Source organism: Pongo abelii, chromosome 1 (assembly GCF_028885655.2).
Source record: "Pongo abelii isolate AG06213 chromosome 1, NHGRI_mPonAbe1-v2.0_pri, whole genome shotgun sequence".
Taxonomy (NCBI): Eukaryota; Metazoa; Chordata; class Mammalia; order Primates; family Hominidae; genus Pongo; species Pongo abelii.
The window spans coordinates 13,437,056-13,461,786 of record NC_071985.2 but is presented as its reverse complement, the minus strand read 5'-3'; the positions used below and the strand labels follow the sequence as shown (position 1 = coordinate 13,461,786).

The window sequence follows — 24,731 nt, the reverse complement described above, 5'->3', positions numbered from 1 at the left end:
CTGTCTGTGAATATCCACCTCTCTCCTGTTTCTCAGTACAGAGCACAGATAGTTCAGTATTCACTTCTAGGTCCCAAACCTGATAACTCTTCTCTAAAGACACAAAATGGATTACCAAGCAAAAGGTCAGGTGTACATAGGCTTTTAGCATCACGGCTACTGAGTATAACTGTACAGTCTGCAGACTGAACAAACTGCCTAACCAAAGGGAAAAGTAGAGACTAAAATAAAGTCTGAATGCTGTATGCCAAGCCATGCATCCTGGTTTTGGGCTGTGATGCCTGGATCAAGAAAGGGATGCCTTTTTTCTCAGCACAAAGACACTATATGCCAGCCAAGCCCTATATGTGAAAGATGCATTTTTCTAAGGTATGCAAACTGCCATGTAGGGTAATAGTATCCCTAATGGTCCCCCAAAGTAAAGCTCTCTTCACTAGGTGTTTGGGAAGCCCCTAATCATCCAATGGCACATTCACACAGAGCTCTTCAACATACTACCCACCCAGGAAAGAGGCCAAAATAGAAAACAAATTCACTTTCACAATATTAGAGGAAATCTCCAACAGTTTTATTAAATATATATGGGCTAAAAAGGTTCATAAAAATATTAGAGAATTAGCAACCTAAAGCAGTAAAAACAATATTTAAAAAACAAAAAACAGACAAAACTGACCCCAGAGGAAAAAGAGATAATTTGGGGACAGAAGAACCTTTAAGATGTTTATTACCATAATCAAATATATACAAGGAGATATTATATCCTTATATGAAAAAGAAATAACCAGAAAACAATCAAAAAAGAGCTCTTAAATATTAAAATTACTGAAATAAGAAATTAAAGGTTGGGATTGAAAAAATGTCTCAAAATGTAGCATAAAAACAGTGACGCAGTCAATACGACAGGAAGGATAATCTTATCTTTGCAAGATCAATTGGGAAGGCTCAAGATTACAATTAGAATACAAGAAAAAAAGAGGAGGGAATATGGAGAGGAGAAAATTATTTTTTAAAATAATAAATCTTTATGATCCTGTATTAGATCTAAGATATGACACTAAAAGCAAAGCAATGAAAGATAGAATAGACTAATAGGACTTCATAAAAATCTTTTAAAACATGCTTCAAAGTAAACCATCAAGAAAGTTAAGAAACAGCACAAAGAATGGGAGAAAATATTTGCAAAGCACATATCTGATGAGGAACTTGCATCTAGAATACATAAAAAAACCTCTTACTATTCAATAATCAAAACATGAATCACCAGTATAAAAATGGTTGAAGGATTTGGATAGGCATTTCTCTGAAGAAATCCAAAGAAAATATGCAAATAGCTAAAAAGCACACTGCTATGGGGTAAGTATCTGTCCCCTCCAAAACTCAAGTGGAAATTTGGTTGCCACTGTGGTAGTGTTAAGAGATGGGATCTTTGGGAGGTGACTGGGTCATGAGGAGTCTGCCCTCATGGGTGCGATTCATGCCCTTATGAAAGGGAGAGTTCAGCCTCCTTTTGCCTCTCTTCCTTTCTGCATTTTGCCATGTGAGGATGCAGCAAAAAGGCCCTTGCCAGATGCTGGCACTTTGATCTTGGACTTTCAGTCTCCAGAACTGTGAGAAAATAAATTTCTGTTCATTATAAATCACTCAGTCTGTGATATTCCGTTATAGTAGCACAAAAGGGACTAAGGCACACACAAAGGTATACTTAATACATTAGCCTTCCAGGAAATACAAATCAAAATCACAATGAGATACCACTTCATATCCACTAGGATAGATATAATTAAAAAGGCATATAATAACAAGTGTTGGCAAGAATGTGAAGAAATTAGAACCCTTATACACTGATGGTAAGAATGTAAAATGGTATAGCCATTTTGGACAACAGTCTGTCAATTTCTCAAATGATTAAACACAGAGTTACCATATGACCCAAAATAAATGACTCAAGAGAAATGAAAACATATGTCCACACAAAAAATTGTACGAGTGTTCATAGCAGCATTATTCATAGTAGCAAAAAAGGAGAACAACCCAAATGTCCATCAACTGATGAATGGATAAATCAAATGCAGTATATCCACACAATGGAATGTTATTTCAGCCAAAAAAGAAAAGAAGCAGGGAAGGGGAAAAGTAACTTTATAGTGGAGAGACCTGACAAACACTACTTAATGCAAATGATCAAGGTCAACATCAACAATTATAAATCATGTTGACAATATGTACCCTTGATAGGATTTAATGACAATGGCACTTTGTTTTTATTATCTTCCTCTCAAAAGCCCATACCCCTAGCATAATCATGACTTTTGACAAAGGTGCCAAAACAATTCAATGGGGGAGGGACAGTCTCTTCAACAAATGATGCTGAGAAAATTGGATATTCACACGCAAAATAATAATACTAATAAAGTTGGGTCCTTACCTAACACTGTATACAAAATTTAACTCAAAATGAATTCAGGATCTAAGTGTAAAACTATATATCCCTAAGAATAAAACTTACGGGGAACACCCCATAATATTAGATTTGTCAATGATTTCTTAGATATGACAACAAAGGTATAGCCAACTAAATAAAAAAATAGATAAACTGACTTCAAAATGAAAAACTTTTGTGCATCAAAGGATACTATCAACAGAGTAAAAACAGAACATACAGAATGGGAGAAAATATGAACATATCACATATCTGATAAGAAATCAATATCCAGAATATATAGAGAACTCTTAAACCTCAACAACAAAAAAAGAAACAACCCAATTCAAACATAAGCAGAGGGCTTGAATAGACATTTCTTCAAACAAGATATACAAATGGCCAATAAGTACATGAAAAGAGGTTCAACATCACTAATCACTAGGGAAATACAAATCAAAATCACAAGATAGCACAATGAGAAAAATGTCAAACAAATTCTGATACAGGGACATTCTGACCAGTACCCCTCAAAACTGTCAAGGCCAACAAAAACAAGGAAAGTCTGAGAAACTGTTACAGTCAAGAGGTACCTAAGAAGACATGACAACTAACTATTATGTAGTATTATTCTGGATAAAATCCTTGAACAGAAAAAGGACATTAGGTAAAAGTTTAAGACATCCGAATTATGGACTTTAGTTAATAATAACGTATCAATATAAGTTCATTAATAATAATACATATATCATAAAAAATTAGATGTTAATAATAGGGGAAACTGGCAGGGAGGGGTGTAATGGGGGAACTCTCTATAATATCTGTTCAATTTCTCTGTAAATCTAAAGCTGTTCTAAAAAATAAAGTCTATTAATAAAAACTGAAGGAGAATTGCTTAACCTGGGAGGTGGAGGTTGCAGTGAGCTAAGATCGCACCACTGTACTCCAGCCTGGGCGAAAAGAGCAAAACCCTGCTTAAAAAAAAAAAAAAAAAGCAAAAAAGGAATCCATGCAAAGTAAAAAATTTAAGAAATGATTAGAAAGAGAATTAAAGTGCTGAAACATGCTACAACATGAATGAAGGTTGAAAGCTTCATTCATGTTGTAGCATGCTATGTGAAAGAAACCAGTCACAAAAGACTACATATTCCATTTATATGAAAAATATCCAGAAAAGGAAGTAGATGAGTGATTGCCAGGGGCAGGAGAATCCGTGCAGGGGAGGGTTAAGGGGCAATAGGCAATAAATGCTAAAGGGTACAGGGTTTCTTTTGGGGGTGATGAAAATGTTCTAAAATTAATTGTGGTGATGCTTGCACAGCTCTGTAAATAAACTGCCTACTACAAAACACTGAACTATACACTTTAAATAGGTGAATGTTATGGTATGGGAATTATATCCCAATAAAGCTGTTATTAAATAATGGAACATAATTTCTCAGTTAAAAACACATATTCAGATCACAAGGGTTCACTAAGTGCCTAGCATAATAATAAAAATACACCCATATACTAAATAAGTAAATGAATGAGAAGAGAAAGCTTTTCCTTACAGTACAATCTCAGTTAATAAATGAAGGAATGATCGAAACAGAAAATCACTATTTGGCAGATACCACAGAATTAACTGTTTCAGTCAAGAATCATCATAGTTTCATATTTTTTTCATAATACTAAAATTAGTGGATGAAAGAATGAGAAAAAGTACATTTACATAGTCTCAAGTTATCTCCCAAGATACTTATTAATTATAAAGGGAAAATAGTAACTTTACAATAGAGAAACTTGGCAAACACCTCCTTAACCACATGATCAAAGTTAACATCACCAGTAGTAAGATCCAGATATCATAAGTCCTTTTGATATGATGCACTCAGAAGGACCCAATATCACTTCTGAGTATTCCTGCCAAAAATGTATAACCTGAATTTAATCATGAGAAAACATCACACAAACCAAAATTAATGTCTCATGTAGGCTAGCCTTAATTCTCCAACTAAAATTTAGATTTCTTGTGATTAGCAATCATATTATACATTCATTATGAATTTCTCAAATGTCTGAGGAAGTACCAAGTACAGAGTAATCAATATCAGATATGGCAACAACATGGCGTTAGACTGGGTTACAGTCCCCACAATGCCACTTCTTTGCATATGACCCTGAACAACTCAACCCCTTGGAATCTAGATTTTCCTCTCTATAAACATACTTGCACTCTGTCTATTTCATTGTGCAGATCTGAGGAACAAATGAGATAATGCATATAAAGACACTTTTTTGAAATCACAGAGCACTATGCCAATGGAAGCCTTTTTTTTTTTTTTTCTGAGACAGGGTCTTGCTCTGTCACCCAGACTGCAGTGCAGTGGCACGATCATGGCTTACTGCAGCCTTGGCCTCCTGGGCCTAAGCGATCCTCCCACCTCAGCCTCCCAGGTAGCTAGGACCACAGGCATGCGCCACCACACCTGGCTAATTTTTATAGAGACGGGTTTCTCTATATTGCCCAGGCTGGTCTTGAACTCCCAGGCTCAAGTGATCCACCTGCCACCTCAGCCTCCCAAAGTGCTAAGATCACAGGCATGAGCCACCACACCCAGCCAGAAGCCATTACTATCAACTTTTCACATAAAATAATTTCAGAGCTATTGTTTAAAACAGTTTCAACTTACCTTGAAAATCAGAATCGGCCTGTGTTAAAATACTCAAGAACCCTCCTAAAAGATTTTTCACAGTTCCCTGAAGATTAAAAAAAAAATGCAAAATTAAATTACTTACCTCACAGAAGCATGAAACAACTGTAATGTCATAATAAATTATATGATAGAGTATCTACTATATATGTATATATGTATTTAAAAATGACTAAAAAGACTACTATGTGTAGGATTATACCAATTTTCATTTTCTTTTTATACTGATTTTTCAAAACAGCGAGCATGTATTAAAATTAAATGCATTTTAAAAAATATTACCCACTCTCAGAAATAGATGAGGATTTACTACTGGCTAGCAAAGGACATTAATTTTCTATGCTACTTTAGAAAACTATGGAATTAGAAGATTTTGGAATACCACTTGTAGGTATTCACCTGAGGTACCAGAAAAGATAAGTAATCATCTCAAATAATTTTCAAAAAAGTTGGGTTATACATAAGGAGATGTTATTGGGTGATGACTCTGATAAATATTGATCACATTTAACTAAATGAATTTTTTACCTGTTGCATGAGCAGAAAAACATTCTTTTCTTTCTGCCTAATAATTTTCAAAAAACTCTCAAATACATGGGCAAGCACATCAAGTTTGGCTTTACTAGCAGAAAGCAAATTTAATTCCAGCATACAAATCTCAGGATATATTATTTCCCCTTCAGTGAGGTTTTCGAGTAAGTCATTTGGACTGCTTGATGCACTGAAACCTTCTGTTTCAGACTTTAAGTCTACCCCTGAAAAGAGAAAAACAAAAGATTATTTGTATTCCCTAAACACTAAATATTTCAAATTTCATTAATCATTTAGAAGATCTAGTGGCGAAAGTACTATTCAGAGGATGCTTAAAAAACCTTTTCCAATCTTTTCCTATAACACAACTTTTGACAATGATATGGATATTTTGAAGATTAATGAGTTGCCTTAAAAGCAATTTTCATCTTCAATAGAACTATAAATTTTGCAAATAAGAATTTTTACAGACATATGATAGAGATTTAACACAGCCCATGGACACAACTTAAAAAAAAAAACCTATTCAAACTTTCTGACCCCCCAAATACCTAAATCACAGAGCAGTTCAATTTGCCCACCCAAATCTTTGTGAAAATAGTAGGCTTGACTAGTGATTGGATGATTTATCAATTTTGCCTTCTTCATAAGTGAGAAACAGACTCTGTCTTATTGAATATTGCATTTGGAAAATTTGACTTATATGATCTTTTAAGACTGCTGTGCTCTTAATAAAATGTTGATACGTTAAGAAATTTATAAATTTCCACCTAGACCAGAATTCTTTTGAGATCTACTTAGCAAACATAAAAAAGGAGGAAATCCAAAATTATAAAGTCAAATCTGTACCATGGTAAGCTATACTATAAAAAAAAATTAATAAACCAATATTTTTTCAAAAAGCACCAGTCATGGGTCCATCCAGCCCTTTAAGTCAGATATCAGTGATTATTCCCATTCACTAGATGAGAGCGAGAAAACTGACTGTGAGGAAGATATACTACTGAGAACTCAGTGGAGACTAGCAGTGGCTGGGTGCGGTGGCTCACGCCTGTAATCCCAGCACTTTGGAAGGCCGAGGCGGGTGGATCATGAAGTCAGGAGTTCGAGACTAGCCTGGGCAACATGGTGAAACCCCATCTCTGCTAAAAACATAACAATTAGCTGGGTACGGTGGCGGGCTCCTGAAATCCTAGCTACTTGGGAGGCGGAGGCAGGAGAATGGCTTGAACCTGGGAGATGGAGGTTGCAGTGAGTCGAGATCATGCCACTGCACTCTAGCCTGGGCGACAGAGCAGGACTCCATCTCGAAAAAAAAAGACTAGCAGTACTGGGACACTCACAAGGTCAGCATATAAAAAGATGGAGTCTTGCCAGAAGTCTCTTGGCTCTAATCAACCCATCTTTTCCATTCTACTCATTTTAAATCCAAAGAAAGGGAGGAAAGGATCATAGGCAATATAGTTCCATCCTAAAGACAAATTGAGTTGTGGTAAACTAAGAAATCTATGCTTGGCTGTCACAGACAGGTGTCTGCATTCCTGTATTATGTATTCTTTATAACAAACTGCCTGAATGCTCTTCCTGCCAGTGTTTGTCTGCCTAGCTTGTTTTCATTTAGTCCTCAATGTAAACATTGCCTCTTCAGAAAGGACTTCCCTCACCACCCAGTTACTATTACGACATCACCCAGTTTATCGATTTCTATTTTATTATCTATTTCTAGTATTTATTGTCTTTCACACTAGAATATACATGAAATTGGGGACTTTGTCCTTCATTTCATGTTCTTAAGCACTCAGATGATGTTTGTGATAACAAACTATATCACGTTGTTGCATATATGAATGCCAGACTGTTGGGAAGATCAGTAAAATGATTATGCAACACACTTGTTAAACTGTAAGGCAATACAAAATTCTAAAGTGGTATTATTATGAACCATTTTGCTATTTAATGATCTGGCTTGCAGATCTAATTACAAGCACTTCAATGATATTTTACCATCATCCTGGGTTTCGCCATCTTCAGGATTGCTTTCACTATCTGCTTCGTAACCTTCTTCTTCAACTAAAAGTTTAAAACTACAACACTGAGAATCCTCAGCTTCTTCTGAAAAATCACCAGGCTGGGATGACAATTCTTCTGCAGATTGATGACTCTATAAATCAGTGTAATTCAATAACATTTGCTTGTTTTTAGTAATAGAATACTTATTACTCAAAAGTCATGTTAAGGACAGTTTCAATATTTTCTTGAAGAAAAAAACTTAGTAAACAATATGAATCATTATAAATTATGAAATTCACTCAGCAAAATTTCCCAGATCCTTTCAGACAACTTAATACCTCAAAAAGGGGGTTTCTAACAAAGTAAGTTGTAGGTCATTTCAGTTTAGTAAATAAATCTATGTAAGAAATTTCATTCTAGTTATACAATTGGAAATGACTAAAACCCACAATGTGGTAAAATTTTACTTCATACAATTTAATACTAATATATATTATTTGTGCATATTTGTTAATAAAAAAGATTTTTTCGTAAGGATTTTTATAAATGCCTCATAAATTAGGTAACTAGAGCAGACAAGACATTTTTTTCAAAGGGATTAATTAAAAGATCTCAGAACGCAACTGTCTACATAACAAGCACCTCAGAAGTCAAGAGTTCCAGTGCTAACTTCCTGTGTAAGAAAGAAATTTTCCTTTTCTTATAAAAATTCCACTAATATCTTCATTTTAGAAAACACTTTCACTTAAAGAAGCTCAGAATACTTCATCATTGTAACAACAATAAAAGGTAGAATAAAGTAGGTATTTTAACATTTTACAGTTAATCAATTAATTCAGTAACATGATGAACATATTCATAGCTATTTCAGCATGTTTTTAAGTTATGGTAAATAGTAACATAAAATGTTATTTCAAAACCTTATAAAACATTATATATATGGCTAGATCAAGGAGTTAAAAGAGAAGTTATATAAAAAATAAAGGACAGATGGTAATTAAAGGTAAAATAAACATAAAATGAGAGGGAAACAAGCCAATTATGCACCACATAATTTTAGGAAAGAAAATTACAATAGTTGTTTTAGGAAAAAATGTTAAACAACTAAAACACTGTGACTGCTATTTTCTATGTAAGTACTAGTCATTTTTATGTTGAATGATTTAAAATTAATGTGAGTAGAGAGTTCTGGAAATATTAGCTGTACCACCAAAGAACCAGATAGGATAGGTAAATCATCACCATCCCTGAATTAGCACTTAATACACTATCAGGTATATGTAAAATATACCAAATCAAGTAATATATTTCTGTCTTAACTGGAAGTAATTCCCAGTAAATTTCCAGATTAGATAAGGAAAAGCATATCATATTGCTCTCCTGTTATGTATAAGACGGGGCAATGACAAAATACTGTCCATCCCATCATATATCTATCACGAGGAGATAAGATCCACTGAACTCATCTGACCAAGTCCTAGTCCACATGCTCTAATGACATTCATCAGCGTCCTAGTCTCATCCCACACTTCCGCCTCTGCTGGTCATACCCAAAGAACACAACTATACGTTGTTATTCATACCTTCTCAGTCATAGCATCATTATGTTCAAAATCTGCTGAATAATTCCCGAGGGCAACTCGAAGCAGGGCATCAAATAAAGGCTTTGCTAGTTGTGTTTCAATCACCTTTGACTGGGAAAGATGGTCCCTCATTTCAAATAATATATTTTCCACAGACAAGTTCTAAGGTAAAATAAAAGAGACTAAGAATATTAATAACCATTTAAAAAAACTAAATGATGAAAAAATAAATAATAAATTAATATTTACCTAAGTATAAAGCTAATCCATTTATTTGCAGTTGATATGAAAGCAAAATGACTATATAAATATCTAGCTCTATACAAACATCCTGTTAAAATTAATAACACTTTTATTGATAAAATAGTTCATCTTATTTGTTTTTCATTGCAGCATGGTAAAGAATGGCAAGAAATGAAGCTAAGCAAAGAAGTCAAAGCAAGACTGAAGAGTTTTGTGTGCTGTGTTAAAGCGTGTGAATTTCAATTGTGGAAATTCAGTGTGGAAGCATCAGGATTTTTTAGACATAAGGCAACATAGAGGCTGGAACTGAAGTAGGAAGAGCCTGTTGGCTGACTGAACAGTTAGGTGTAAGTTAGTGAGGACAGAAGAGGTCTGCCATATTCCAGGTCCCTAGGTTCGTTTTTAGTTGAGAAATGATCTCAGGAGAAAACTTGTAAGAATGTGAGGTAAAGCAGAAGAGGTTAGAAGAATCTGGACAAAGATGTGGTGTTAGGAGAAGTCTCGTCCCAGCCTCATTTCCTGGGAAGCTCTGGAGCCTGAAGTGCCCCACAGTGATTGTCCCACTTCTTAGAGCCACATCTATCAGCATTAGCTATGAGCATCCTTCCCAGGCATCTTTCAAGGGCGATTCCTGGAAGATGGGTGCTGATACGCAGATGGTGAATGGGTGATCAGTTTGGTAAAGGAGATCTGGGCAGGGCAGCCAACAGCATCACACAAAGACTTAGATCTTTCAACTTTGAAACACAATATCCATTATTATTCATCTGACACTTATAAAATGTGTGCGTGTGTATGTGTATATACATGTAGAACGTAATATATATTACATAATATATGTAATATATAATATATAATATATATTTATAATATATATTTATAATATATTATATATTACATATATATATTACGTTTTACATGTATTATGTGTGTGTATACATATGTATATATATTACATAAGAGCTGGACTAAGGACAAGGTATTACCTGATTAGGTAACTCCAATTCCATCTTCTGTTGACTAGTTCTGGCACCATGAAGACAAATGGCCAAAAGGGCTTCCAAAAGTCGTATACTCTGAAGTGAGGTCTCATTTTCTTGACTTGTAAATAGCTTTGCTTCCTCGGGAGCGGCTTCAGTAGCTGAAACTTGTTCCACATTTATGGAAGAAATATGCTGTAACTCTAATTTACCTAAACTGTCAGCACTCTTTTTTAGACTACCTAGTTCTGATGGTATGGGGTCACTTTTTATAGCCAAAGATAATAAATCTTCCTTCATAGTTATCTCAGGTTGAGAAATTCTGTTTAAATCCTGGTTTTCATTTACATTTGTATCTCCCTCCTTTTTTCCTTGCTCCTCTTTGTGACTTCTGAACAGTTTCTGTATTATCATAAATATTAACTTATGGCATACTCGGAAACCACCAAGCCTATAAAACTGTTTCTGGAAGACTGAACTCAACATGTAGATCCAACGACACATAGACCAAATGTCTGCAGCTTGGTGCATATATTCAGGAGAAGGCAAGACAAGGCTCTCGAGAGATAAACATGGCAGCATATGACTTAAAGGCTCACTGGCTGTGCTGTCATAGCCAGAAGTATCTTCTGAGTCATTGGCCGACTCCCTATCAGACTCTGCTTCTTTACTTATGCATAAAAAAGCCACACAGAGGAACAGGTTTATTGTGTTGATATGAACATCTTGGTTAACAGTCTTCTGTCTCTTTGGATAAGCTTCTTTGAGGCCAGCATAAAATTTGCTGAGACTCCGAGGAGAATCTGAATAAGCTTGCTGATGATTAAAAGAAGTACCCACATGTACAGAGGACAGCTCCTTCTGTTCAATGTCTATCCCATCAATACCTGGAACTGAGGCATCTTTCTGTTGCTCCCCTAGGCTGATTATCAGAGTTTCAAATGCTTTTAGAGAATGACTTCGAATACCATTTAAGTAATTTAATTCGATTATTTGACTTACTCCATTACAACTCAAAAACAAATCTCTTATTATCCTGTGAAAGAAAAAAAGCATGTAAAAAGGTTTAAATAAAGAAACATCATTTATAAATAGGTACATATAGTATTTAATATATCGCTATTGCATGTGGGATATACTAACCACTACCTAATTTTATTCATCAATTATCGGGCTAAAGTTCTTAGTTAGATATAATTAGGACCTCAAGTTACTTTCTAATTACTCTGATATCCTTCTTCAAACATTTGTATATATGGCTCCAGCAGTATCTAAAAAGAAAAGATTACCTGTCCCACATTAAATGAAGCAATTCCGGGAAGAATATTTTTCTCCAAATGGCAAATTCTATATAAATTCTGAACACCACAGCCACCACCACACTTGAGGTGGACACCCTGAGGGCAGGCAAGCATGTGTTTGTTCATTAGTTTGTCTGCCTGACGGTTCATTTGGGAATTTTTGTTTACTTTAAATCTATACCTTATGAAGGGAAAGAATCACACTACAGAGCTGAAAATCTTCAGAAGGCTCAGCATCGCACGAATTTCCCTTCTAATTGGGCTAGTTGAACAGAGTCAATGGTACAAATATTATAAAAGGTTTTCAGCTCTGTCTCAGGTAAGACTTGTGTCTAGATCATTGGAATCCTAGTAATAACTTTAATATAAGCCAGCTAGGTGATTCTCAGCCCTTTCATCACAAAGATTCAGGTTGTCCACAAATATGCCAAAGAGTTACAAAACTTTCAAATCAGTCAGTTCTATTTAAACAATGCCAAAATGTCAGAAAAATTTTTAAATGACTGTAAGGCATTGATTTAACATCAATAATAGTTTTAAAGTAGTTGTACTAAGATTGACCAAAAAATGCCACACATGAAGATATTAATGATAGGTTATTTTTGTATGTTTCTAGAATGGTATATGCATTAATTTGAAAGTCCAGTCTACCCATTCGTTTATAAAATTATTTTTAAATGCACCAGATTTGGCAATCACAAAGTCTGGAAAACTCATTGATAGGATTAAAAGCAATTTTAATATTCTTATTTTTGTTTATCTATATTTTCTAATTTTTCTACATATATTGCAGAGATTATAAATGTAAATATAATATTTTAAAATTAATAATCCCATTAGTGCCTCTGCCTCAATAATCATTTTATGTATTATTGTACATGTAATACATATTTTACATAGTTGTAAATAAGTGAACACTATTTTAATTGTTTATATTTTACCCATAAGATATTATAATCATTTTCTCATATTCCAATATGATCTTTGTAAACATTTTCAATGGCCAATAATATTCTGTCAAGGAAACATAAAGTAATTAAACTTGCCCTGCTCTTGGATATCTGTGTTTCATCTATGTTTTTCTCAGATGTATATCTAAAACTTTTCTTTTTGTTGAGAAATTAAAATCAATGGCTCTATCCTCTTCTCTATAAACAGCTCAGTAAAAAATGCATACATACATAAACAAATGGTTAAAACAAATCTGACACGGAAGGAGAACATTTTTTGTTGACAAATTGAAATTAAATCCTAGGAAAGAATAAAGAGTAAATACGATCACACGGCTGCCAAGGCCCTGGAGATATCAGTGTTAGAAGTTTAAATGCATACACTTTATCACTCACTTGAAAGCATCCAATGAAAAAGATCTAGACATGCTCAACAACCCCTGCCCCCGCCACCACCCACACACATACAAACCTGGATTTAAGCAGGATAGGCAGAGTTTTTACATAAATCTGAAGCACGTCCTGAGGCAAGCACTGGTTATGATGGCTACATACATGACTTTGAGCTGAAGTAACACTTAGGTGTTGACCATGATGTGCTAATTCAACTCCTCTTTGGAGCACAGGATTAAATACGTAATTATATAGTTTCCACTGAACAACTATATTGCCTTTCTGGATTAAATTGCAAATGTGATTTGCAATCTGTATACTATGTAATCTGTCTTCTTCAAAAACAAAGTTCTGATAAGCCTTTAAAGCATCCCATTTCCACAACAAATCTTCAGATCCACTGCTGGGCAGGATCCCTTGAAATCTGTAAGAAGGACTAGATAAACTTGAGGAGGGTTCAGCATCACATAAGTTTCCCTGCAGTGTCTCTTCTAATTGGGCTAGTTGGTCAGAGTCAACAGTACAAATATTACAAACTGCTTTTTTAATTTTTGGTGATATCTCTGCTCCTCCTAACTGATCCAAAATAAGTTTGTTAAGGATATTCAATATATGCTGCTGAAAATTTTTCAGTGCTGGCAATTTAAAAGCATGGAGCAAAGGAATGATTACAGATTTGGGATCCATACAACAGCATATTCCAATGTTATGAACACCCGATAGGATCTGGACACAAGTGCTGCTCAAGGAAGCCTGCTGTAGTAAGCGCAAGCACTGATGGGCACACACTGCAATGCAACAGCACCGCTCAGGATAATAAACATCTCCATCTGCAGTCTCTTCAAATGGGTTTTTGGAAACCTGGTTTTTAAAAGCCGAAACCAGAAGACCTGAGAGATCTCGGTGATGATGCATAAAATGAGAATATTCACATCGTCTGTGCCTTTTTCTTGTACACATCGAATGATGAAGTTGCTCTGATTTCACTTTTTTGACAGTGCTCATTATTTTCATCACACTATTTATTAGGGCTTTCAAATGCTCTGAGGCCTCGGGAGGAACTCCATCTCTTAAAACCAGCCATTCCATTTGAAGAACTGCTGTTTCAAATAAATTAAATCCATGATGCTGAATGAATTCTTGAACCAAATCCATGGCTTGACTGAAGTAGAAGGGATTTGAAGCTGCACTTTGAAGACAACAGATCAGAATCTGAAGAACTCCTTCCAAAAGCTCAGGTAAAAGAAGGGCTCTATGACGATACTTTGAAAACACAAAATCTTCCTGAACCTCCTGCAGTGTTTTCTTTTGTCTTGGTACAAAAGGGTCAGGCTGCTTTTCTAGGCATATTCTAATTTTTAAAGCTGCTCTAAGCAATTCAGTTAAATTTTTCCTAAGATTTTCTGGCATCATCTCTGCAGTACTAACATCTACTGACAGAAGATGCAACACTGTTCGAAAGAGCATCCTTTGAATCAAAGCCACCGGTTCTTCAGTCCAACCTGCAGAAACTACTCGACTCTCCAAATTGTCGCTCAGACTGCAGCAGTCCCCAAAGCCTGCTAGGAATTCAGTTAGTGTGGGCACTACACTGGCTGCTAAAGGAGAATTATGATTCAAGGTAATGTCAAACTTACAAACTTTTTCTAATAAAGATAACAAAACATGACATAAGTCAAATGGAGAATTGTTCATGTTACTGATAACAGACAAGGCAGCTGGCTCACTTAAAATGTCAGTGTTTGACTCCTGTCTTGGAATAATCTCTCTGGAATTTTCCAAAGCCATAGCATCTGGAGGAGTCTGTTCTTCTTTGGTTGCTAAGTGGTCAAGTTTAGCTTTAGGGTGGTCTTGTTTAGGAAACGATGTTACAAAATGCTGCAGCAGATGAGGCCTTCTATGCTTATTCATTGCTATGCCTTTTTCATCTGAATTAGCTTCTGAATCTGAGGTGGAGAGCTGTATCTTTCTTGCATCTCTTATAGAATAGCGATGGGTAATTTTACGCTGTCGTCTGCTTTTTCGAAAAACATTTACTTTTGCAGAAACCTGACTAGACAGGGCACTTCCTTCTAAATGTAATTTTTCCTGAGTGGATCTTTGTGAACTTGAGTTCTTTTCTTTGGTCAGGATTATATCTGCTGAGAGCGGTAGATTATAATCTAATGGAATGAAAAAAGAAGACTTAGAATACCTCAATATGTTTTAAAACTCAATTTTAAGGTGACAGCCCTCTCATTTATCTTAAACCCACTAAAGGAGTTTGTCCCTCAATGTATTTTGCTGCAGGGCTGATTTCCTTCATTTATGTCATATCTCTGGGTTACCTCCTCTCACACTTACCCTTACTCTAAACACTAGCTGACATTAGTTCAAAGGATACAAATTGATTTTTAAAACAACAAAACAGAGGCACACCTATACTTACTCTAAATACTAGCTGACATTACTTCAAAGGATACAAACTGATTTTTAAAACAACAAAAGAGAGGCTGGGTGAGGTGGCTTATGCCTGTAATCCCAGCACTTTGGGAGACTGAGGCGGGTGGGATCACTTGAGGTCAAGAGTTTGAGACCAGCCTGGCCAATACGGTGAAACCCTGTCTCTAGTAAAAATACAAAAATTAGTCAGATGTGGTGGTGCACGCCTGTACTCCCAGCTACTTGGGAGCCTGAGGCAGGAGAATCGCTTGAACCTAGGAGGCAGAGGCTGCAGTGAGATGAGATCGTGCCACTGCACTCCAGCCCAGGTGACAGAGTGAGACTCTGTCTCAAAACAACAACAACAAACAAAAGAGAACAGAGTTAAGAAAGTAAACCTGATTTAAAACTATATATTATATTCTAACTTCAACATAACAGATGCTGTAGATTATCTGGTATTTAGTGCTGTTGTTCATACCATTTACAAATCTCTTCCCATAGTACCACGAATTAAGATATAAGGATGTATTATATTCTCAAAAATAGTATTCACAGACCTGATATAACTTAACTACTTTAAGATTTTTCTTAAATTATTTCAAAATCATACACTATATGCCAAATGTTCTCCAAAACTGAGGTTTAAAGAATTCTTTATTCAAATTATCTCTCAAATGTTTCAGCACTGAACTAGGCACCAGGTATAGACATCATTATTTCATCCCCAGTGCCTAGATAGGGTCTGGCACATGGTCAACACTCAGTAACTACTTCTTAGGGGAAATGAATGAATTCTCCCTTTAACTAAAAAGATAATTAAATCAGTCTTTCTCTTTGCAGTATGTAGTAAGAGCTATATAAAAAAGTAGCTGTAATTTAGAGTGAATAAATTAAAATCTGTAAATAAAAAAATCTGTGCTTTACTAAGACAGGGAAAGCAAACCAGATGGGAAGAGGAGAAATTAAAAGGAGTCTGACAAATTCCACCCAAGCAAAAGATGCAGACAATGAAGACAACTTCCTCCAAAGAGCATTAATCAGATTTCTTAAGTGATTAACAATTTGTGAATTCTGCAAACTCAGAAAAAAATAAAAGCAGAGTTAGTGAATCAATAAATAAGCAGAAAAACAGTATTATAAAACCTTAGATACCTCCTTAAAAAAAGCTCCATGAAATTCACTAAAAATACGGGAATTAAAATACAATAATTTTTTTTTTAACCTGAGAGATCTTCAAACATCTCACAAGTCACATGTCACAAGAAAGGGTCAAGAGGAAAATCATTAATCTCTCCAATGAAACATTTAAAGTTTCATGTCCTTTATAGACATATGATTTCTTCAAAATCATAAATTAAAAATATCTATTGACCTTACATATAATAATTCTACCCAAGCTTGAAACAAAATATTACATTAAATGTATCGTTTAGGCTGGGCACGGTGGCTCATGCCTGTAATCCCAGCACTTCGGGAGGCTCTGGTGGGCAGATTACTTGAGGTCAGGAGTTTGAGACCAGCCTGGCCAACATGGTGAAATCCCATCTGTATGTACTAAAATGCAAAAATTAGTCTGGCATGGTGGTGCACGCCTGTAATCCCATCTACTCAGGAGGCTGAGGCACAAGAATTGCTTGAACTCGGGAGGCTGAGGTTGCAGTTAGCCGAGATCACTCCACTGCCCTCCAACCTGGGCGACAGAGTGAGACTCTGTCTAAAAAAAAAAAAAAAAAAATTATACTTTAAAGGCAACACTAGAAAAACTAAGCTAAAACAAATACTGCAAAAGTCACTTACAGAATACTGGTAATAGAAAGCAGTCCTTAAAGTAAGCAAAGAAACTTTAATTTCTTTATTTAGACTTTTCACTTCCAACTTTTCATTATCCATTTTTCTGATGTTATGCTGCACACCTAGACTCACTCCTTCTGAAGGTAAGTGTTTCTGCTTTTTCATACATTTTCTAATCATCATTATATTCAAGTACTTCCCCCAAGAAGCACCATGGTTTTTGTATTATTGAAAGAAAAATGTGTTTGCCTAAATAATTTTTCATCTTTAGTATGAATAAATCACAATAACATATACTGTTCTGAATCTGAATCAGAATCAAACATTCAGGCAGAAGTAACTTTTCTATGAAATTTTGATAACACAAGTGATATGATAAAGGGAAAAAGCATACCTGTTGCCTTTTCTTCTTGGACAGGTATCTTCCATACCAGTGGAAGGAGAGACAGAAGAAGAGTCAGGAGTTCTTCCCTACATGTCAATGCCTATGTCAGTAACAAAAGAATCCTTCATGTTCTAAGGCGATAAGACACATTAGTTCCTAATATCTTGTCTTAAACTGAACCAAAAAATCCTTTTTCTTGAAAGGCTGCATTTGAAAAGCTAAGAATAAAATTAACCTATCTTCAATCCAGTTAAAGCTGTGATACTTTTAAGTTTATAAGCCTTTCTAATGATAGAAGAATCTAAGAGTATTTGACAGTATTTAGCACACTCTTGCTGATATTTCCAAAAATAGCTGTTATTACCAACATGCACATTGCAAGAATTCCTCACCTATGAAGAAACAGATTTGCTAGGTGAAAATGAAAAGCCCTATTAATTAGCAAAGCAATGCTACAAAGTTACTAGAAAAATGTGAAGCCTTCATGCAGTTAAATGTAAAACTCCAAGACAATTTTAAAAAGAGAAATTGACATTATTAATAAATAATATATAAGGAGAGAAAGACTTATTAGTGAATGTAATCCAATAAATATTTATTGACTGCACACTATGTCCACAAAAATACTGTCTTACCCTTTCTGGAGGATATGGTCTAAGCCCTGGAGAAGGTCCCCTCATTTGGTCCATAAAATACATACACATAAACAGTTAAAGAACAGCAGAAGGCATGTAGTATGAGTAAGTATCCAGGGGTGGTACAAGCATTCAGTTTAGGAGTTCAGAAAAAGGAGCAGTCATTATCAGAAGTATGGAAGGAGAATGGGAGCTAGAGAGCTAGACCTGGGACACCTGGGACATGGGTAGTAAAGGATTTAACGACAAATCAAGTTTGAGTTCTTGCCTTACACCAATCAGTGGGAGAGGGGGTCGCATGATGACACAATCAGATTTGCTGAACAGAATTAGTTGGAAGGGGAAGCAGTGTTAGAGGCAGGGAAACAATAATCCAGATGACAGAGATGATGACTTTCTGAAGTACTCCAACAACAGAAGGGAAAAGGAGACATATTTGAGAAACTGTTAAGGTAGAACTAAAGTAACTTGCAGTTGATTATCTATGGCACATAAGGGAGAAAAAAAAGATCTAAAAGGACCCACAGGTTTCTGGTTTCAGCAACTAGGTAGCTGATAATGTATTCACCAAGACAGGAAATTTACAAGTGGTATTAGGTTGGGATAAAGATGATGGATTCACTTTTTAGACATGTGGAGTCTGAGATGTCTATGGGCTATCCTAATGAAGACAGCTTTTTAGTATACAGTAAATATATAGATGTGGAACTTAAAAAAATATGAAGTAAATAACAAGATTTAGGAGTAATTGGGGTGGAAGGCAAGAACATATGTGAGTTTACCCAGGGCGAGAATATAGAATGACAATAGAAGACCACCAAGAATGAAACTATGGACTTTAAAGACTTAAAGATGGGCAATGCTAAAGAAAAGCCTGAAAAGGCTTCTACTGAAAAGTAGCCCCAAGAAAAAGAAGTACAACCAGAGAAACCAAGGAAGAGACCAGTTCAGGAAAGAAAGGAGTCAGCAGGGCCAAAGCTGTTGCCCTTTCACTGTGTGACATGATGGCCGAAAAGCATTTAGCAACTGGAATGCCCCTTAACTAACGGCTTTAATGGAGTGATTTGGGTGCAACTCCAATTACAATAGGCTGAAGAGTCAAAGGAAGTGAGAAAGTAAAGATAGGACATTCGGACTATTCCTTCTGGTGTCCTGGTTGTGAAAAGGCTCAGAATTCTTCAAAAAAGGGGTTTGGTAAAATCTAAACCTCTTTTTAGGCATAGAAAACCCTTCATGGCAATGATTCCTGTTGAGCTGTCCAGTGTCAGCTCCCTCCACCACACATGAGCCCTCCCCATACATCTAGCTGGTTAAGGGTTTCCCCCGAAAACTACTGGTCTCTGTGCTCCCAATAGGTCTTCCTCACATACACTATTTCTGCAATTCTCCATCCCCATCCTCCCATCTGCCAAACTGCAACTCATTCTCTAGGTTTTTAGTTCCTCTGTGGGGAGACTTCTCTAACACCCTACCTGCTTCCCTTAGTAAAGTTAGCTGTCATGTTCCTGATTTGCTTCCATTCCAGCAAACACCCTGCTGAAGTGTTACTGTCTGAATGCCCATTTTCCTCTTTTATCCATTAAACAAGTATTTCTTGATCCCCCTACTAAACAGGCCAGGCACTGTGTCAGGTACTTCAAATGCTGTGGTGAACACAATATCCATATCCTCATGAAGCCTACTTCCTAGCACAGGAGACAGAAAATAATGGGTAAAAATAAGAAAATTTCAGATATAATGCTGTGCTATGAAGGAAATTATCTAGGGAAGAGATTACAGAGTGACAAAAAGGGTAACATTTTAGACAGGCTATTTAAGATGGGCTATTTGAGCAGATACTTAATTGATGAGAAGAAGGAATCCATGAAAAGATTTGGAGGAAAAGGGCTCCTAGCAAGTATATGAAGTGTTGGGAATGGGTTTGGCTTTTCATAGAAACCAAGACAGCTCAAAAGCTCCTAGATCTGATAAATAACTTCAGCAAAGTCTTAGGCTACAAAATCAATGTACACAAATCAGTGGCATTTCTATACATCGACAACACCCAAGCTGAGGGGCAAACCAAGAACACAATCTCATTCACAACAGTCACAGAAAGAATAAAATACCTAGGAATACAGCTAACCAAGAAGGTGAAAGATTTCTACAATGAGAATTATAAAACATTGCCGAAAGAAATCAGAGACGACACAAACAAATGGAGAAACATTCCACATTCATGAATAGAAAGAAACAATATTGTTAAAATGGGGCCGGGCGCAGTGGCTCACGTCTGTAATCCCAACACTTTGGGAGGCTGAGGCGGGTGGATCATAACGTCAAGAGATTGAGACCATCCCAGCCAACTGGTGAAATCCCATCTCTACTAAAAATACAAAAATTAGCTAGGTGTGGGGGTGCGTGCCTGTATTCCTAGCCACTCAGGAGGCTGAGGCAGAAGAATCACTTGAACCCGGGAGGAGGAGGATGCAGTGAGCCAAGATCATGCCACTGCACTCCAGCCTGGCGACAAAGTAAGACTCCATCTCAAAAAAAAAAAAAAAGGCTGGGCATGGTGGCTCACACCTGTAATCCCAGCACTTTGGGAGGCCAAGGCAGGTAGATCACAAGGTCAGGCGATCGAGACCATCCTGGCAAACACAGTGAAACTCCAACTCTACTAAAAATACAAAAAATTAGCCAGGCATGATGCCATATGCCTGTAGTCCCAGCTACTCGGGAGCTGAGGCAGGAGAATCACTTGAACCTGAGAGGCGGAGGTTGCAGTGAGCCGAGATTACACCACTGCACTCCAGCCTGGGCGACAAAGAGAGACTCTGTCAAAAAAAAAAAAAAAAAAAGCCATACTGCCCAAAGCAATTTACAGATTCAATGCTATTCCAAACTACCAATGACATTCTTCAAAGAATTAGAAAAAGCTATTCTAAAATTCATATGGAATAAGAAAAGACTCTGAATAGCCAAAGCAATCCTATACAAAAAGAACAAAGCTAGAGGCATCACATTACTTGACTTCAAACTACTCTACGAGGCTATAGTAATTAAAGCAGCATGATACTGGTACAAAAACAGACACAGAGACCAATGGAACAGAATAGAAAGCCCAGAAATAAAGCTGCACACCTATAACCATCTGGAATATAACCTAAGAAATACCATCCTGGACATAGGCCCTGGCAAAGGTTTCATGGCGAAGGATGCCAAGCAATCACAATGCAAACAAAAATTGACAAGTGGGACTTAATTAAACTAAAGAGCTTCTGCACAGCAAAGGAAACTATCAACAGAGTAAACAGCCTACAGAGTGTGAGAAAATATTTGCAAACCATGTATCTGACAAAGGTCTAATATACAGAATCTATAATGAACTTCAACAACTTTATAAGTAAAAGACAAACGACTCTATTAAAAAGTGGCCAAAGGACACGAACAGACACTTTTCAAAAGAAGACATACACGTGCCAACAAGCATATGAAAAAATGCTCAACATCACTACCCATTAGAGAAATGCAAATCAAAACCACAATGAGATACCATCTCACACCAGTCAGGATGGCTATTAAAAATGAAAAAAAGAAAAAAAAACATGCTGGTGAGGTTGTGGAGAAAAGAGAACACTCATACAACGCTGGTGGGAACATAAGTTAGTTCAGCTATTGTGGAAAGCAATTTGGCAATTTCTCAAAGAACTTAAAACAGAACTACCATTCAACCCAGCAATTCCATTACTGGGTATATACCTAAAGGAATATAAATCATTCTACCATAAAGACAAACGTGTGCTTATGTTTACCACAGCACTATTCATGATAACAAATCAACCTAAATACCCATCAACGGTAGACTGGATAAAGAAAATGTGCTACATATACATCATGAAATACTGTGCAGCCACAAAAAAGAACGAGATCGTATCCTTTGTAGCAATATGGATGGAGGCTGAGGTCATTATCCTAGGTGAACTAACACAGAAACAGAAAACCAAATGCATGTTCTCACTTTATAAGTGGGAGCTAAACCTTGGGTACACATAGACACAAAGAAGGGAACAGACACTGGGGCCTCTTTCAGGATGGAGGGTGGGAGAAGGGTGAGGATCAAAAAACTATCGATTGGGTACCATGCTTATTATCTGGGTGATGAAACAGTCTGTACACCAAACCCCATGACATGCAATCTACCTATATAACAAACCTGCACATGCACCCCTGAACGTAAAATAAAAGTAAAAAAAACATATTTGTTACCACAAAAATGATCTATTCATTAAGAGTTTGAAGGAATCCACTGGCAATAGAATTGTCCCTTAAGCCCTTGAAGGAGAAAATACGTAAGTTTTACAATATTTTCTGTGACGATTTTTTGAGATTTATACACACATGTCAATTTTGTGATGTACATTTTTCCAGAAATTTGTCATTTCATGATTATTTTTGTCACTTCATGATTATAATTAACTTTAATTATTTCATGACTATTTTCATGATTATTTTAACTTAGGAATTACATATTACAACCTTTTTTTAAAAAAGAAAGAAGGAGAGTGGCTGAAACATACATAGCAAGAGGGAGAGGGCTAGGAGACAAGGCTGGAGGGTGTAGGTTGGACAGGTAGGCAGCGTCAGATCTAATGGGCCCTTGTGGACCACATAAAGGAGTTCAGGTTTATCTCTAAATATGATGGGAAACTTTCCCAAACATATTTCTCAGTCTTCTCTCAGGGCATGGACTCCAGGGCTCAGGCCCTAGTCCTCAGCAATCACCCCCTTTTCTGCCACCCAACACCTAACATGGAGTTGGGTATTCAATAACCATTCACTGCATGAATGACTTTAAATTTTAGATGCAAAATAAAACATATAAAAGGGCCCCATTTCCAAGTACTTTACTTCCAAATAATAAACCTAAAGATGTATAGATAACATTTCCATGTATAGCTCATACTCAGTATACCTCAACATTTTTAAAGATGCCAATAAAAATATACATGGTCTTTTCAAAAAAAAAAAAAAGATAAACCAATTTTTGGCATATCTTTCCAGTAGCGTCCTCCTAATCTGAGTCTTTATCTTTGGCAGGTGAACTAATAGCATTCTAATGGAGCTTGCAGAAACCTCAAGGGTCTGAGAAAGTGCTACGGACACGCTGTACTGATAATTCAGCCCTTGCTCCACATACTGGCAAATCACCACTGCTGCGTGAATAGGCATTCCTGACTCCTGGCAGAGCTCTGAATGACACAAGGTCCTTCCCACTCAGCTGAGGGCTTCTCAAGTACCCTCAAGGCTCATACCCAGCAACACCTCTTCTGTGGAGCCTCTCCTCCCACACGAACCCAAAATTGCTGTTCTCCCCCTCAAGAGAAAGGAAGAACATTCCTGTTGCCCCCATTTCACCAAGTGAGTTAGTTCTTACAAACCATGGGCCTTGAAAGAATGAGAATGAGGCAAGTGCAAGTGCAGATGTTTGAGTTTTGGCCCCTCTGCTGGAATTGTAGTCCTGAAGAGGGCATCCCACACCACCCTGATGCCCAATATAGCACTGGGGGGAAACAAGTCTTTGCTTCACATTTCATTACCACAATTTCAAACACAATTCATCATTGGGGAAGTTCTCTTCAATCCTCTGGGTGTATTACTTTTTTATTAATATCTGGGTATCATTTATTCCCAGATTTATCCTTTCTGGTCCCAAAGAAACCACATTTGTAATTCTGTCCTTTTAGAAGTGATAGAATCCTTTACTCTTAATTTGTGGGCACCCTGGCAAATTAGAACTTGCAGCCCCCTATTTCTTTTTTTTTTTTTTTGGTTAGCATTTTTTAGCAATAAAGTATTTTTTTTTATTATTATACTTTAGGTTTTAGGGTACATGTGCGCAATGTGCAGGTTAGTTACATATGTATACATGTGCCATGCTGGTGCACTGCACCCACTAACTCGTCATCTAGCATTAGGTATATCTCCCAATGCTATCCCTCCCCCCTCCCCCCACCCCACAACAGTCCCCAGAGTGTGATGATCCCCTTCCTGTGTCCATGTGTTCTCATTGTTCAATTCCCACCTATGAGTGAGAACATGCGGTGTTTGGTTTTTTGTCCTTGCGATAGTTTACTGAGAATGATGATTTCCAATTTCATCCATGTCCCTACAAAGGACATGAACTCATCATTTTTTATGGCTGCATAGTATTCCATGGTGTATATTTGCCACATTTTCTTAATCCAGTCTATCATTGTTGGACATTTGGGTTGGTTCCAAGTCTTTGCTATTGTGAATAATGCTGCAATAAACATACGTGTGCATGTGTCTTTATAGCAGCATGATTTATAGTCCTTTGGGTATATACCCAGTAATGGGACGGCTGGGTCAAATGGTATTTCTAGTTCT

The 24,731-nt window shown here is 36.5% G+C and overlaps 1 protein-coding gene across 1 annotated transcript in view; it reads right to left on the bottom strand.

Annotated features, from left to right (window-relative positions):
- Positions 1-24,731, bottom strand: part of LYST (lysosomal trafficking regulator) — a 213,573-nt gene that overhangs the window by 139,936 nt on the left and 48,906 nt on the right. Inside the window, exons 4-10 of the mRNA XM_024252983.2 lie at positions 17,716-17,806; positions 13,186-15,268; positions 10,469-11,498; positions 9,240-9,401; positions 7,651-7,807; positions 5,644-5,870; positions 5,095-5,161 (exon numbers count right to left, since the gene is read on the bottom strand). Coding sequence (XP_024108751.2) covers positions 5,095-5,161; positions 5,644-5,870; positions 7,651-7,807; positions 9,240-9,401; positions 10,469-11,498; positions 13,186-15,268; positions 17,716-17,806 — 3,817 coding nt within the window. The remainder of the gene's footprint in view (positions 1-5,094; positions 5,162-5,643; positions 5,871-7,650; positions 7,808-9,239; positions 9,402-10,468; positions 11,499-13,185; positions 15,269-17,715; positions 17,807-24,731) is intronic.